General features: G+C 34.5%; 1 protein-coding gene across 8 annotated transcripts in view; it reads left to right on the top strand.

Annotated features, from left to right (window-relative positions):
- Positions 1-17368, top strand: part of LOC123789893 (ubiquitin carboxyl-terminal hydrolase 9X-like) — a 155263-nt gene that overhangs the window by 122360 nt on the left and 15535 nt on the right. For all 8 annotated transcript variants that reach the window (XM_087859321.1, XM_087859327.1, XM_087859322.1 and 5 more), the window contains 7 exons: positions 2001-2223; positions 4210-4430; positions 6468-6658; positions 13062-13235; positions 14231-14372; positions 15457-16204; positions 17096-17219. In XM_087859321.1, the coding sequence (XP_087715447.1) occupies positions 2001-2223; positions 4210-4430; positions 6468-6658; positions 13062-13235; positions 14231-14372; positions 15457-16204; positions 17096-17219 (1823 nt within the window). The remainder of the gene's footprint in view (positions 1-2000; positions 2224-4209; positions 4431-6467; positions 6659-13061; positions 13236-14230; positions 14373-15456; positions 16205-17095; positions 17220-17368) is intronic.

The raw sequence follows: 17368 nt of genomic DNA on the forward strand, positions 1-17368 counted from the left end.
TCTTTTCATATGGTGCCATGTGTGTTGAACTTTAAAGGACCTTATTTATGACCCTCTGATCTGGGGGCTGAATTAGAGACGTTATGTTTGGGGACAAGTAGACCACTTTGATACCTCTGGTGCCGAACTCATGGGGGACTAGCTCGTGAGCAGCACTGTCCAATATCAAAAGAACTTTAGGAGGTAGTCCCTCACTGGCAGGGTACTTCCTGATGGCAGAGACAAAGCATCGATGGAACCAATTCAGAAAAAGGGTTTTCATTGTCCGGCTTTCTTGTGCAACCGAGAGAGGCTCTGGTGTTTATCTCTTCCCTTCTAGTCTCAGCGACTTGAAGCAGTTCTCACAAGTTAACAGCAGACGTGATCAGGCCTGGCTGCTTTTGCACAAAACAGTAGACTTGGCCTATGCCTTCCTGCCTTAAATCCTTGTGTTTGCTTCTCTTCCTTTGTGACACTTTCTTCCAGAGTAGGGCACTTTTGTCTGCATAAAAACCTGCTTTTCCTTTGGTGATTTTCTTAATGGTATCTGGGAATTTGTCTTCTGCCTCTTGGTTGGCAGGGGCTGCCTCTCCTGTTTTCTTGACATTTTTCAAGGCAAAGTTCTTTCTAAATTTTTGGAACCATCCTTTGCTGGCATTAAATTTTCCAGCTTTACATTCCTTCACCTTCCTTTTAAGTTATTGTATAATGACTTTTCCTTTTTCTAGGACCGAATTAGAGTCTGTCTATAGGTATGCCTCCCTTAGGGCAACCCCATACCCACAGGAAAGCGGCATTTACAACATGAGACATGAAAAGGCATTTCACAAAAGATAGTGACGGGTTTTTGCACCTGCTGGCCTAGCTGTAATAATGTGATCTCATGGCTTTTCTTTGCTTCTTGAGAACACTTCCAGCATCACTAGGGGCACTTTTTGTGGGTCTGGTGATGTTATTTACAGTTTACAGTACTTCACTAAACATGATGAAAAATACATGAGAACAGTGAGAGATCTCTTTTACTGTGATATGCAGTTTATTAAAGACACAAACTACTCACATAGTGTTGCTTTTTTCACACAGTGTTTCAAGGGAATATTCAAAACACTTGAGCTCACTGCAGCAGCAACAGGCTATTAAATTGCCATATATACTATAGTGAATTTTCAGCAGTTAAGATTCAATACTGTATCTTTATATTTGTCTGCATTTCTCTGGACTGGAATGGCACCATGTAAATGTATGGACACATTTGAATACATGATAACTTCTTCTAACTTGTGTTTATTTTACAGATAAAATAAACTAGTATCTACATATATTTTAAGCATTCATTAATAATATTCACTTAATTTTGTGAATGTTTCTAGGTTATGTGGTTCATCTGTCAGTTTTTTCAGACTGTTGCAAATCTCTGAAAAAAACGTTCCAGTACATGCATCGATAAAAAGCCGTTGTATAAGTGGATCCAACTCACGTAGTTCAAGTAGTTCAAACTTATATTGTTCAAGGGTTAACTATAATTGTAAATCAGTGTTCAATAAAATGTTTAAGAACGTTAATGAATAACATTTGATTTGGTTATTTACTTATCTCAATTTTTTTATCAAAACTTTAAAGAAAAATTTTATCTTGCAAGATTTCATTTTTTATGTTATATTGGATAAATTTCTTCTGATATTTCTTATAATTCAAGGAAAGTATTCTTTTTATTTTAATACATTTTATTTTTATACAAAATTATTTTAGTTATTTTATTACAGGAGTAGGTTTATTTAGAATATATTTTTTGTTGCCAGCTTTTTTTTTTTTACCTAAAATATCTAGAATTGTATTTCCTAATTAAAATCAATAGTGTGAAATAGAATTTCATTTTATTATTTGAGAATCCAAATTTGTTGTAAAATATAAACAGGTGTATTTTCTCAAATAAATATAAAAAGATTTCCTTCCAAGGTACACTTTTTCCTAGAATATATATTATTGCTAATAATATGTGATCTGTTTTTTCAACTCTTTAGGAATTAATTGATGATTTCATCTTTCCGGCTTCCAAAGTTTACTTGCAATGTATGAGAAATGGAGAACTGCCAGCTGAGCAGGCTATCCCAGTCTGTAGTTCACCTGCTACCATCAATGCTGGTTTTGAACTACTTGTAGCATTAGCTGTTGGCTGTGTAAGGAACCTCAAACAAATAGTAGACTGTTTGACTGAAATGTATTACATAGGCACAGCAATAACTAGTAAGTATTGTAACTTACAAAGTTGTTTTGTTCGTTCGGATATCTCCATGTTTAAAATTCTGGGGTGTTTTTTCTTTTACAAAATGTTTCGTGTGTGTGTGTTTTTAGCAACTACTTACTAGTTTAATAATTTTAATAATCAAATGTAATTAAGACCATTCTAAATACTCAAAAACAGACTATGATAAGCACAGAGCCTTACAAAGAAAAATTCTCCAGTTATATTTAAATGCCTTTATATAGGTGTTTCAAGTAATTTGGCAAAATGTTCTGTTTCATCAAACATAAAATAAAATTTAAACTCAAGAAGCCAAATTTGATGCTCCTTAGTATTTAAAACTAAAAATACAGGGGCGCCTGGGTGGCACAGCGGTTAAGCGTCTGCTTTCGGCTCAGGGCGTGATCCCGGCGTTACGGGATCGAGCCCCACGTCATGCTCCTCTACTATGAGCCTGCTTCTTCCTCTCCCACTCCCCCTGCTTGTGTTCCCTCTCTCGCTGGCTGTCTCTATCTCTGTCAAATAAATAAAAATAAAATCTTTAAAAAAAATAAAAATAAAACTAAAAATACAAAGAATTAAAAAAGAAAGTCTATGGAGAGAGATGCAGGCCCTCACTCTCAAATCAGGCAAAGTTATCTTAATGTGAGTTTTAAAAAAGTTAAAGTTTTGAAGATTACAGTGTGAAAAGATAACACGTGCATTTTATTATGTTCTCACTTAATGCCACATGAGTCTTATTCCATTGAAAGCTGTCTTTGGCTCTTATTAGAACTAAACTCAAAGAGAAGGGAATAATTAATAAAAATTAGAGTAAATAAGAACATAAAATCTATTTAAGAGCAGACCGTGGGTTTGCTAATACAACATACGGAACTAATGCATGAGTACATCAAGAGTAACCTTTAAGAACATCTGAAATTATCTTCGTTTTCCTGTCTTTCAGAGTATAAGAAACTTTTCATTCAAATTTTTAGAGTTTCTAGACAAAAGTTATATTTTTTGGTACTGTGGAATCTACATAGATGTTTAAAAACTTAGTTTTGTTTCTCTAAATTTATGTAGCTTATGAATTGTATGGTTATTTCATTCACATATAGAAGAAGACTTAAGACCAAAGGTACTAAACTTCCTTCCAATTCCATATTCCTGTTTCAGAAATTGTGTATGCATATGCAATTTGTATATCTGTTTATGTCTGTTTAGAATTTTTCTTTTTTTTTTTTTTAAGGTTTTTTGTTTATGTAAGAGAGAACACACACACATACAAGCAGGGAGAGAGGCAAAGGAAGAGAATCCCAAGCACACTCCGCACTTAGTGCAGAGCCCTGTATGGGGCTGGATCTCACAACCCTGAGATCATAACAAACCGAAACAGAGTCGGACGCTCAACCATCTGAGCCACCGAGGCGCCCCTGAATTTTTTTCTTTTTAACACAAATTCGGTTATACTGCATACAGCATTCTTCACTTTCTTTTATTTAATTCTGCATTCAATAAAAATCTAATGGCACATAAAGATCCATCTCATTCTACTTATTGGCCATATAATTTGCAATTTAGTATATTCTTGATTTATGTAATCTGTTTCCCAGATAGTGCTTGATGTTCAGATTATTTTCAATTTATAGAAGGTGATGGAGGATATAAAGTGATTTATGGCTCTAACAGACCTTTGAAATTCCTCAAAATAAAATTGGTGGGCATAGGCAAAGCAGTTTTCACTCATAGTTTACACAAAGAAATTTAGTATTATACTGTCTTATATGACTTTAGCAGATGGTCATAGAAGCAGCATCAGTAAAATGCAGACTCAGTAGTTCTTAGAAAGGATCTGTATGATGGTACTGAAATAAAAATTTGGAGCACCAGTTACAGATGGCTGTAGTACTGATGGAATTATTGCTAATATTAACTTATCACCATAACACAGTGGCCAGCAGACAGAGTCATTATTATCATCTTATGAGGATCTTTTCTTCTTTCAGCTTGTGAAGCTCTTACTGAGTGGGAGTATCTGCCACCTGTTGGACCCCGCCCATCGAAAGGATTTGTGGGACTCAAAAATGCTGGTGCTACTTGTTACATGAACTCTGTGATCCAACAGCTATACATGATTCCTTCTATCAGAAACAGTATTCTGGCTGTGGAAGGCACAGGTAGTGATGTAGATGATGATATGTTCGGTGATGAGAAGCAGGACAGTGAGGTAAATCTTCCATTTTATTTTTTCTGTGTTTCAAAGACTTGATTACCAGATACTCTTTTTTTCTCTTAGAATATTATACTTCTTGTAGGACTTTTTTGAACTGCTTTTGATGACAGGACAAGAATCTTTGAGCTACTATCTCTGGCATATCATAGTGCTTATTATCTAACAGACTTTCAACTGAAGTTGATAATCTTTATTACAACTTTTCTGTTTGTTCTTCAAAGCAGCAGTTAATGTAATCATGTTTTGTGCAGTGTGGTAAGTAAAATGCAGTGTTATAAAGTAAATATCTTTTATTTTTAAATAATTTATATTTTTATTTTTTTATCTTTTGAGGTATATTGTTCTCTTTTTCCTTTTATATTATTTATCAGTTTCACCACCTACGCTTATTCTTAGAATACTCTTAATATTGTTCTCATATTATGATTTTTTCCTAATATAAAACCAAACTTGTTTGCTACTTTAAATAATAATACTATATGATCCTGTTAACAATACTAGTAAATAGTAAGGATGTGGCCATGCTACCAGGAGTATCCAGTACAGAACATCAGAAAGTTATGTGTTAGTGGCAAATCAGAGTATGTAAAACTAAGATGTAGCTCTTTATACATTAATATGAAGGACTTAACTTTTAGTTATTGTTTATATCAAACTGTGTTTATTTTTCTTCTCCTTTTTCCTTTACACAAGTTCATAGGAATTAATAGAGAAGACAGAAAATACTCTAATTGTAGTAAGTGGTTTTTCCCCCATTCCTATAGTTCTTGCCTTCGGTGACCAAAACTAGTTTGGCTGTCTAGTGGTCATGGAGATTCTGCAACATTCAGCTGCCTGCACTCTTCTCATATTTGACAAATTACACCATCCAGGCATTAGTATCTGGATATGTTTATTTATTTGTTTTTTTAAGAATCCCCATATGAGGTGCCCACACCAGTACCTGGTTAAGAACCAGTGTTTCAGAGAAAACTGGGATATAAATCTTAGTTTTGCTTTGTTCATATTACTGGTAGGATGATGAATTAAACATAAATAGATAGGCTAACCATACTGGCAAAATGCAGAAAATTTGGACAAGATGCCAAATTTCTTTTGCTACTTGATAACCCTATGCTTTACAGTGTTTGAAAAATACATTGTGGTGGTCTGTTTACTATGTTGCTTTCCTAGAGTGTGACCTTCTCAGTGGCAGGAACTGAGTGTTGTCTACTTCTGTCATAAGCTTCTGACACAGAGCAAACAATATAAAACGGTGTTCAGTGCTCTGTAAAACAACTAAATTTTGCTGTATAGTATGATTAAGACCTTCAGAGCTTTTGTCAATGCTGTTTTTACCAAAGGTAGCTTTAATTGTATTTATTAATCCACATAAATTATTTCATATAATCTGTGAAGAATTCATTATCTCTGGAAGAAAATGAATCCTGGAAAGGCTAACTTATTTCCTCAAAAGTTATTTATAACAAATATTCATTTATCTCAATCTAGGCTACTGAATATTAAATCTTTTTTTCTTATACTATCTCCAGTGGATGTTCAGGATTCTTCTTCTTCCTCTTCCCCTTCCCGTTCTTCCTCTTCTTTTTTTTTAAGTTTTATTAATTTATTTTAGAGAGAGAAAAACAGCATGAACAGGAAGGAAAGAGGGAGAGAATATTAAGCAGACTCCCGCTGAGTGCAGAGCATAATGCAGGGCTTGAGATCATGACCTGAGCCAAAAACAAGAGTTGGACACTTAACTGTCACCCAGGCACCCCTCAGGATTATTCTTTTATGATTTTTAAATGATAACTCATCTGTGAAATTATAGGAATAAGCACTAATACTGTAAATTGAAAGTTGTGTGCTTTGGAAACATGAAATGTAAAGTAATGCAGATCATTCATTCACTGATTTTATTTGTCTCAACTTCTAAAGTTAGATTAGCTCATCAATGATGGGTTTTTCTTTATTTGTTTTTGGTTTTGGTGTTTTGTGTTTTTTTGTTTGTTTGTTTGTTTGTTTGTTTGTTTGTTTTTTGGTCTTTAGAGTAATGTTGATCCCCGAGATGATGTATTTGGATATCCTCATCAATTTGAAGACAAACCAGCTTTGAGTAAGACCGAAGATAGGAAAGAATACAATATTGGTGTCCTACGACATCTTCAAGTCATCTTTGGTCATTTAGCTGCTTCCCGACTACAATACTATGTGCCCAGAGGATTTTGGAAACAGTTCAGGTATATTGTGGGTGGATGATAATTTTGATTTTATAAAAATTTCAGTATATTAAGTTTAAATTTGTGTATATGTAACAATGTATAATTATTTAATATTTAAACAATGGTGATATTCTAATGCCCTTCTTAGTTTTTTTCTTTATCTTTGTCTTGCTGGAAGGACATAAGAATTACCATATAAAGGGAGGCAGGCTGTATTATTTAGTTTTAAGATGTAATTAACTTTTTATTGGGAAAAACTTCTGCAAAAACAGAGTGCTAATATGTAGTCATCTCTTGGATTCAGCAATTCTCAGCTGAAACATAACTTAGACATTATATATACATATAATATATGTAGCTTTTTCATTTATGTATCTCTTTTTAAAATAAGCATAAGCATGATATCACCACACCTAAATAAAAACTCTGTAATATCGCTATATTGAAGTTACGGTTTAAATTTACCAAGTTGTTTAATTTTTCTTAATAGTGTGGTTTTTTTCTAATTCAGGATCAGAACCCATCTACTGCAGTTGGCTGATAGTTCTGTGTGTATATATGTAGATCTCTGTATGATAGATTTGTGTATATATATGAACTAAAATCACACTATCAATATATAAATTTTTGTCTTACACAAATTGAAGTGTTCATCTAGGTCAAAAGACTGATTTGCATGTATACTATTTCTTTCAAGATCTATGCTCTTTTAGTTTTATCACCTGCATAGACCTTTCTCTCCACTCTAGCTATTTCAGTATTTTGTTTTTCCTAAGTTATCTTGTGTCTGACTCAAGATTTTATTCAATAGTCTAGTCAACATTGCTTGTTTTTCCAAATTACTATGCTACTGTATTTCTAATTTTTATCTGAAAATCTTTCATCCAGTTGTTTGTACATGTGTGTATGTATTATGTATCTATATATTTCTACATACATAGCAGGATATGTAGATGGTTAGTTTTGCCCTTGAATTACGTGTTTACTAAATTTGTAATGTATTTGTACTTAAATATGTTTTTGTCTTCACAGTTACTTTCTCCATTTAATGGGAGACCTTACAATTTGTCTGCACTTTTATGCTACCTATATTCTAGACACATAACATGAAATTCACCATCATGAATCATAACTATTTAAAAATGTACAATTCAGTGCCAGTTTAATGCATTCAAAATGCTATTCCTGTTTTCCCTTCTTCTGACACATCAACAACAAAAAATTAATGTTCTTTCTATATGAATTTGCCCATTTTCATTATTTCATGTATTTTTAATTATATAATATGGCATTTTTCATCCAGCTTCTTTCACAAAGCAATAAATAATGTTTTCATCCATTTTTTAGCTTGTATCAGGACTGCGTTTCATGGCTGAAATGATAGTCCATTGTGTGGATGGATAGTCCACACAGTTTGTTTCTTTCATCAATAGATGGACATTTCAGTGGTTTCTTTCTTTTGGTAATTTGAATAGTGCTTCTATCACCATTCATGTTATATGAGTTTTTGTATGAGATTACATTTTTATTTCATTGGTATATATGTGAGCAGTGTAGGTGCTGGGTCATATGGTCATTCTGCTTATCTTTCAAGAGCAACCAAACTGTTCCATGTCCTTTATGTCATTTTACTTTGCCACCACCAAAATTTGATGGTTGCGGTTTTTTAACAATCAGTATTTTTTTTTTCATTTTTTGTGTTTTCCTTTTCTCTTTTTTCCATTTGTTTTTGTGATAGCCTTCCTAATTGGTGTCGAGTGATACCTTATTGTGGTTTTAATTTGCATTTCCGTCATGAATAATAGTGTTGAATAGCTCAATGTATTTATTGTTTTGTTATTTTGCTTTAAGGAAAGTGTCTATTCAAGTACTTTCTCCATGTCTGTTTGCTACTGTGTTATGAAGAGTTCTTTGTATAATCATTGTAGTAGGCACTTACAGATAAGTGATGTAGATATTTTCTCCCATTCTGTCGATTTGCTTTTCACTGTCTTGGTAGTTCCTTTAATGCACAAAATTTTTAAAATTTGAGGATAGCCCTTTTACCTATTTTTCATTTTTCAGGTTTCCACTCTAATGCATTATTTTCTTATTGTTCTAAAATGTGTATGACATAAACAAGCATTTTAAATGGTTTTTGGTATACAATTCATTGGCATTGAGTACATTTACATTTTGTGCACCATCACTGAAATCCAGGACCTTTTTCTTTCATTTTTTTCTAAACTGAAATTCTCTATACATCAGTAATAATCCCCCATACTGATTTTTACATGTTGATTTTTATATCTTGCAACTTTGCTGAATTTGTTGCTTGAATTCTAACAGTGTTTGTGGAATCTTTAGTATTTCCAGTTTAGATACTTATGTTTCTTAATTTGCCAGTTGTTATTGGCTAATAGACCTTCCAATTCTATGAAGAAATAAGGAATCCCTCCCTCTTTCCTGATCTTAGAAAAAAGCTTTCAGTCTTTAACTATTTGACCATAACCTTAAATCATATGTATTAATATTGACCCCAAATGGATCAAGTATGTAAACTAAGAAATAAATTTATAAAATATAAACAAAGACAGAATACGTTAGATTTTGCAGTGATTTCTTGGTATAACACTAACTAATAAACAAGAAAATATCGTAGCATTCTATTTCTGGCTAGAATATTCTCAAGTAGTGAATGGGAAATAAGTACCTTCATTCTCAAAGGGATATATGCGAAGAATTTCCTCACAAAGTTCCGCTGGTGGGGGATAATTTACCAGAGAAAATTGGGAATTTCACAAATAAAAGAAGAATATCAGAAATGTGAAATAATGTGTACTCACAGTATTCTGTTTTTCTTTTATGATTTAGTTTGTATAAATATGGAAAGCAAAAATAATAATGAAAAGGAAATCATTCGATATATTATTAATGTAACACATTTAACATTTATAACAAAGAGAAAAATAAAGGCCATTATTTGGCCTCGAGTCGTCTCTGTTTTTGTTTTTTAAAGATTTTATTTATTCGAGAGAGAGAAAGAGAGTATGAGCAAGGAGAAAGGCAGAGGGAGAGGGAGCAGCAGACTTCCCATTGAGCAGGGAATGTGAAGCAGGACTCTTGATATGGGATTAGATCCCAGGACGGTGAGATCATGACCTGAGCTGAAGGCACACACTTAACCTGAGACACTCAGGTACCTCGCTTCTGTATGTTATATGAATGTCGAAACATAAACTCTAGGGGCACATGGGTGACTTAGTGGTTAAGTGTCTGCCTTTAGCTCATGGCGTGATCCCAGCGTTCTGGGATCAAGCCGCACATCAGGCTCTTCTGCTGGGAGCCTGCCTCTTCCTCTCCCACTCCCCCTGTGTTCCCACTCTCGCTGGCTGTCTCTCTGTCTGTCAAATAAATAAAATCTTTAAAAAAAGAAAAAACTCTACATGATGAGTTATTACTATTTATAGAGCAAACACTAAAAAATAACATGTAAACAGCCAACAGATTCGTTGAAGTAGAAAAATATAATTAAATAATTCCCAAAAGAGAAGGAAAAACTGATACACAAACAAAATAATAGGATAATATGCCTAAATTCAGTTATATATTATAAAATGAAATTGGTCCAATTAAAAGCCACAGATTGTTAGATGAGATTAAAAAACAACCCTCAATTATCTGCACCATGCAAGAAATCAAATTTAAATTTAATGCTGTGAATTAAAATAAAGAGATGAAAGCATATGTGAGATCAGTACTTGTATGGGATTGGTAAAATAAATGTGGCAACACCAAATACTGGCTAGGGTACTGAGAAATGGGATCACCTGTTACTGGTGTGAATATAAAATAATTTGACTATCCTAGAAAGCAATTTCGCAGTTTCTTATATAATCCAGTAGTGCAGAGAAAAGAAATTTTAGGTTGACACCAAAACTTGCACATAGATATTCAGAGCAGCTCTGACTAGCCCCAGACTGGGAATAACCAAGATGTTCTTCCACAGCTCAGTAGTTAAATGAATTGGTATACCCATTTAGATACTAAAAAACAATGAACTCGGTACATGCAGCAACTTTGGTGAATCTCAGCATTTTGGTGAGTAAAAAAGGCCAACTCCAAAAGGCTACCTACTATATAATTCTCTCCATATAAAATGTTTGAAATGACAAAGTTTAAGAAATGAAAGACAGGCTAGTGTTTGCCAGAGGTTGGGAATGAGTGGCAGGTAGATGGGTGTGATTGTAGAATGAATGCTTGTGAGATCCTTATGATGGCAGCTGTTCTGTATCTTGACAAAGGTAGATACACAAATACACAGAAGTTACAAAATTTCATAAAGCTAAATACCATACAGATAGAAGTAGAATAGAAGTAAGCCTGTAGAAATCTTAGTAACACTAGAACTTGTACCAGTATCAGTACCTGATAGTGATATTATTCTATAGATTTGTAAGATGTTACCATTGGGGGTAACTGTGCATAAGGCACAGAGAGCATATTTTGTGTTATTTTTTAGAACTCTTTGTGATTCTACAGTTACCTCAAAATTGTTTTTAAAAACCAAATCGTACGAGCACCTGAGTGCTTAGTCGGTTAAGCATCTGCCTCTAGCTCAGGTCATAATCCCAGGGTCTTGGGATCGAGTTCCTAGTTGGGCTCCCTGCTCAGTGGGGAGTCTGCTTCTCCCTCTCCCACTCCCCTCCCATTTGTGCTTTCTCACTATCTTTGTCATGCTTTCTCAAATAAATAAGATCTTTTTAAAAAATAAAAATTTAAAAAATAAAAACAAAATGGTAGGAAAAAACTGTTAGTGATCCAGACACTAATGCCAGAAAAGTTGAAAGAACAAACTCAAAGTAACTTTGAAAAACAGTACTTCAGCTCAATACTATAAAAAAATGAGAGAATTTCATTTCTAGAAATTAAGACTATGGAAGGGTTTGACTACTAACATGGTAGCATTAGGAGATGTGGTGTGGGAGGTGAGGACGGAGGTATGGTTCTGACATATTGATTGTGGTGGTCATTACAAAACTGTGCATTTCGTAATGTAAATACTGTGCTCCAAAAAGAGTGAATGTTTTTTATTTAAATTAAATTTAAATATAAATTTAAAATTAATTTTTCAAAAATAATCAGCTAAAAATAAAAAATAAGCAGCTAGTTTTTTAAATGGTAAAAGCATACCACACACGAAAGATATCTTAAATAAATATCTTACCAAATTTAACATTTTACCATGTTTTGCTGAAAATGATATGTTTTATTCTCTATGTATATTATTATTCTGTAACCATTAAATGTTACTAATACCATCTGGGGCATCTGGGTGGCTCAGTCGTTAAGCATCTGCCTTTGGCTCAGGGCGTGATCCTCGTGTTCTGGGATTGAGCCCCACATCAGGCTCCTGCACTGGGAGCCTGCTTCTTCCTCTCCCACTCCCCCTGCTTGTGTTCCCTCTCTTGCTGGCTGTCTGTGTCAAATAAATAAATAAAATCTTTTTTTTTTTAAATGTTACTAATACCATCCATAACTTGGCTATTAGCAACAACAGTTCTCATTTTTTGTTCATACACTTGGTATTTTGTCTTCTCAGGATCTGTTGGCCTAAATTTTTTGTTGTTGTCTTAATTTCTTTTAAGTAAACTACTCGCAATTCGGGGCTCAAGCTCACAACCCTGAAATCAGGAGTTGCGTGCTCTATTGACTAAGCCAGCCAGGCAGACCTGGACTGAATCATAAATTCATTTAGATTACTGGAAATTACTCTAGAACAGGACAAAGCTTTCCCTTTTTCATTTGGAAAAATCACTTTAAGAATAAATGATTGTGAACTTTGCAATATGGCATGGAAGATTTAAACAAAACTAAATGTCAGGGTAGTAGTAACTTACAACAACCATTTAAGAATGGGTTTTCTGCGGCGCCTGGGTAGCGCAGTCGTTAAGCGTCTGCCTTCGGCTCAGGGCGTGATCCTGGCGTTCCGGGATTGAGTCCCACATCAGGCTCCTCGGCTGGGAGCCTGATTCTTGCTGTCACATAAATAAATAAAATCTTTAAAAAAAAAAAAAAAAAAAAAGAATGGGTTTTCTTTCTTCATGTTAATGCTCTTTACTTGAATTCAAAATGCCCAAAATCCGTGTTTCATATAGAAGACATCATTCTTTTTTTTTTTTTCAGATGCCATTTTTAAAGTCTGCTACCCATAATGTCATGGTAATTCTTTGATAATGGAGTACAGTTTTTACTGTGAACTTCACTTCCATTACCATTGCTACTCAGTAGATAGTGTTTATTGCTTTATTTCCGCTTCCTATATGAATAAAGGCTCAGCTTACGTTTCTGACATTTTTGTTGTGGTTATGAAAAGTAAAATATAGGTATTCTAGGGGCATAGTGTAGTTCTTAGCTTTATTCTGTTTTTTTTTTCCCTCAGGCTTTGGGGTGAACCTGTTAATCTTCGTGAACAACATGATGCCTTAGAGTTTTTTAATTCTTTGGTGGATAGTTTAGATGAAGCTCTAAAAGCTTTAGGACATCCAGCTATACTAAGTCAAGTCCTGGGAGGTTCCTTTGCTGATCAGAAGATTTGCCAAGGGTGCCCCCATAGGTAAGTGCTAATTAAGGTTTTTATTGTTCCAATTTTATGTAAGCTGAAGGCTTAACCAGCTAAGGCACCTGGGCACACCAGGGAGAGAGGATAAATTACTACTTAAATATATAAGGTAGCAAGCAGTATGAGAGAATATAAAGAACCTAACCAGTGAGGTCAAACAAGTATAACTTCAGATGACCACTTTTCCTCAAGAACTACACCAACTTTTTTTTTTTTAAGATTTTATTTATTTATTTGACAGAGACAGCGAGAGAGGGAACACAAGCAAGGGAAGTGTGAGAGGGAGCCGGAAGTAGGGCTTGATCCCAGAATGCTGCGATCATGATCTGAGCCAACGGCAGATGCTTAACCAACTGAGCCACCCAGGTGCCCCAAGTGCACCAACTCTTTGATAGCCCCCCCTCCCATCTCCACTCTAGTTCCTTATCTGTGAAATAGGTGTGGATTTTTTTTTTCTAGCAGGTTTTTTATGAAGGTGATGATAAGCAATAATATGTATAAGGAATCTAATGGGGTACGTGGGTGGCTCAGTAGTATAACTCTGTGCCTTCAGCTCAGGTCATAAGCCCAGGGTCCTGGGATTGAGTCCCATGCTAGGCTCCCTGCTCAGCAGAGAGCGTGCTTCTCTCTCTGCCTCTGCCCCCTGCTCCTTTTCTCTCTCTCTCTTACTCCTATCTAAAATAAATAAATAAAATCTTAAAAAAAAAAAAAAAAGAATCCAATATAGGGGCACTTGCCTCGCTTAGTAAGGATGAGTTTCTTGATCTTGGGTTCATGAGATTGGGCCCCTAATATATTGCCCACACAACTAAGTGATAACTGTAAATTTATTTAAGATAACTATAAGCTTACTAATAATACTTTGGCTAATGTATTTGAATGATATAATAAAGACTAAAAATGTATTTTGGATCAAGTTTACAACTAAAGGATAACTGGAAACCTAAGGAATAAATCTTTTTGCTTGTCTCTTAAAATAATATCTTTAGATACGAGTGTGAAGAATCTTTTACAACTCTGAATGTAGATATAAGAAATCACCAAAACCTTCTTGATTCTTTGGAACAGTATATCAAGGGAGATTTATTGGAAGGTGCAAATGCATATCGATGTGAAAAATGTGACAAAAAGGTATGTATTGTCTGGTTTTAAAAATCAATGATAACGTTTAACAGAACTGCAAGATGTCAGAGTTGCTTGGTTCAACCTCAAAATTTACCACTCTATCTCTGCTTTGTTAAGTTATGGCAGAGAGGCAGTCACAAGTTAAGATTTGTCTGGGAAACTATTGAGAGAAAATAAAGCCGGTAGACTAGAAAAAAACATTTCATTTGGATGATTCATTTTAGATTTCATAGTTGCTATTGAATTCCTCAAACCAGAAGGGCTGATAATAGAAAACACTGTTTCTCTTTTATATTCCAGGTTACTCTATATGTTTAGAATCACTCATTTTATTTGGTTACATCAGATTTTCATAACCACTTACGTTTTTTTTTAAACACCGGATTCGGTTTTTTCCAACCCAACCAATTAATTTTATTCCAGTCACATAAGCAGCTAGAGATGGGATGATAATATGTCTTTGAAGATAGATATTACACAATTATTTTTCAGAGCCCTACTCGCATCTCCTAACTACGTATTAATCTGACATTAAACACCACTTAGATCATGATCTCTAAAGCCACAATATTGTCTGCTATCTACAGGTCTCAGACAGTTTCCTGTACGGTAGTCTGTTTTTTACACATCCTGCCACTCTTCCTCCCCATATTTTGAACTGTGGACCTTGAGTTAGGAGTTTTTCAGAACACTGAGAATTAAATACATTAATATGTGTGTAGCATTTAGCATATTATGTGGCCATAAATGCTATATGTATTAGATGCTCTTATTACGTATAATATTTCTTAGGTTTGTTCCCAGCATATTCTGTTCATTAGCATAAAAATAAACATCAGAAAAGTAACATGATCAGATAGAAGTAGAAGTGTGGAAACATGTAGCCATTAATTTCTGCATAACATGAGACAACAGTTACATATTTTTAGGCTCAGTATAAATGTTTTGAAAAAGTAGTAACCAAATGATCTGTGTATTCATTATCATGTACTGATGTATTTCTGAATAAATCCAGATCATAAAGTTTTAAATTTTTTTATGTTTTATTTGGGTTATAGAAGCACCTGTTTATATTCACTGTTTATTGTAGGTTGACACAGTAAAGCGCTTGCTGATTAAAAAGTTGCCTCCTGTTCTTGCTATCCAATTGAAACGATTTGACTATGACTGGGAAAGAGAATGTGCAATTAAATTCAATGATTATTTCGAATTTCCACGAGAGCTGGATATGGAACCTTACACAGTACCAGGTGTTGCAAAACTGGAAGGAAATAATATAAACCCAGACAGTCAGTTGATACAACAGATTGAGCAGTCTGAAAGTGAGACAGCAGGAAGCACGAAATACAGACTTGTGGGTGTGCTTGTACACAGTGGCCAAGCAAGTGGAGGACATTATTATTCTTACATCATTCAAAGGAATGGTAAAGATGGTGAGAGAAATCGCTGGTATAAATTTGATGACGGAGATGTAACAGAATGTAAAATGGATGATGATGAAGAAATGAAGAACCAGTGTTTTGGTGGAGAGTACATGGGAGAAGTATTTGATCATATGATGAAGCGGATGTCATACAGGCGGCAGAAAAGATGGTGGAATGCTTATATACTTTTTTATGAACGAATGGACACAATAGACCAAGATGATGAGATGATAAGATATATATCAGAGCTTACTATCACAAGACCCCATCAAATTATGTCACCAGCCATTGAGAGAAATGTTCGAAAACAAAATGTGCAATTCATGCATAATCGAATGCAGTACAGTTTAGAATATTTTCAGTTTGTGAAAAAACTGCTTACATGTAACGGTATTTATCTAAGCCCTGCTCCAGGTAAGTTTCTGCATTTAGCTTCCTATCAATAAAGAGTAATTTTTATTTCACTTCCAGGATTTTTTATCAGCCATAAGTGCATATTAATATTTTCCTTCAGCTTTCTGAAGGTTTCCTTCAGTATCCTTCACCTTTCCTTATCCTTTTTTTTTTTTTCAGAAAACAATTAGCCTCATTTTATTTTAAAATTGTCAGCTTTTTAATTTTTATTAAAGGTATTTATGTATTTAGTTAGTTAGTTAGTTATTTGTCAGAGAGAGGGAGAGACCATTATGTGAGGGGAATGAGGGGCAGAGCAGGCAGAGGGTAAAGCAGACTCCCTGCCTATCAAGAACCTCATATAGGACTTGCTCTCGGAACCCCAGGATCATTTGACCAGAGTCAAAGGCAGACAGTTAACCCACTGAGCCACACAGGCATCCCTATGTCAGCATTTTTAGTTCATCATGTTAAAGTCAAATATCTAAGATACCTGTATTTTTGAGAAGTGACAGTATCTAGAAACGTAGAAGAGCTTTTATTTATAACAATTTAACTCCAACATTAGTTTGAAACATGGTTTGATAAAGGGCTAAGATAGGCACTAAATACTACTTCTGGCAAAGATCTTTTTAACATTGGGCATTTGTTTAAATACATTTAAATTGGGGTGCCTGGGTGGCTCAGTCGTTAAGCGTCTGCCTTCGGCTCAGGGCATGATCCTGGGCATTCTGGGATCGAGCCCCACATCAGGCTCCTCCCCTATGATCCTGCTTCTTCCTCCCCCACTCCTCCTGCTTGTGTTCCCTCTCTCGCTGGCTGTCTCTCTCTGTCAAATAAATAAATAAAATCTTTAAAATAAATAAATACATACATACATTTAAATTGATTATATATATTTTTTTTTTAAAGGACAAGATCACTTGTTGCCTGAAGCAGAAGAAATCACTATGATTAGTATTCAGCTCGCAGCTAGATTCCTCTTTACCACTGGATTTCACACCAAGAAAATTGTCCGTGGCCCTGCCAGTGATTGGTACATGACTGAATTTTATACATATTATACTCAGAGTTGGTTTGCATCAATACTGCACTGCTTATTTTTCCCTAGCCATGAGACTCTTATTTGAAACATAGGATAAAAATTTTGTAGTAATATTGAAAAGAATATTAAAATTGCTTAAT

The sequence above is a fragment of the Ursus americanus genome, chromosome 37, assembly GCF_024610735.1.
Source record: "Ursus americanus isolate L20-20 chromosome 37, mUrsAme1.1.p, whole genome shotgun sequence".
Lineage (NCBI taxonomy): Eukaryota > Metazoa > Chordata > Mammalia > Carnivora > Ursidae > Ursus > Ursus americanus.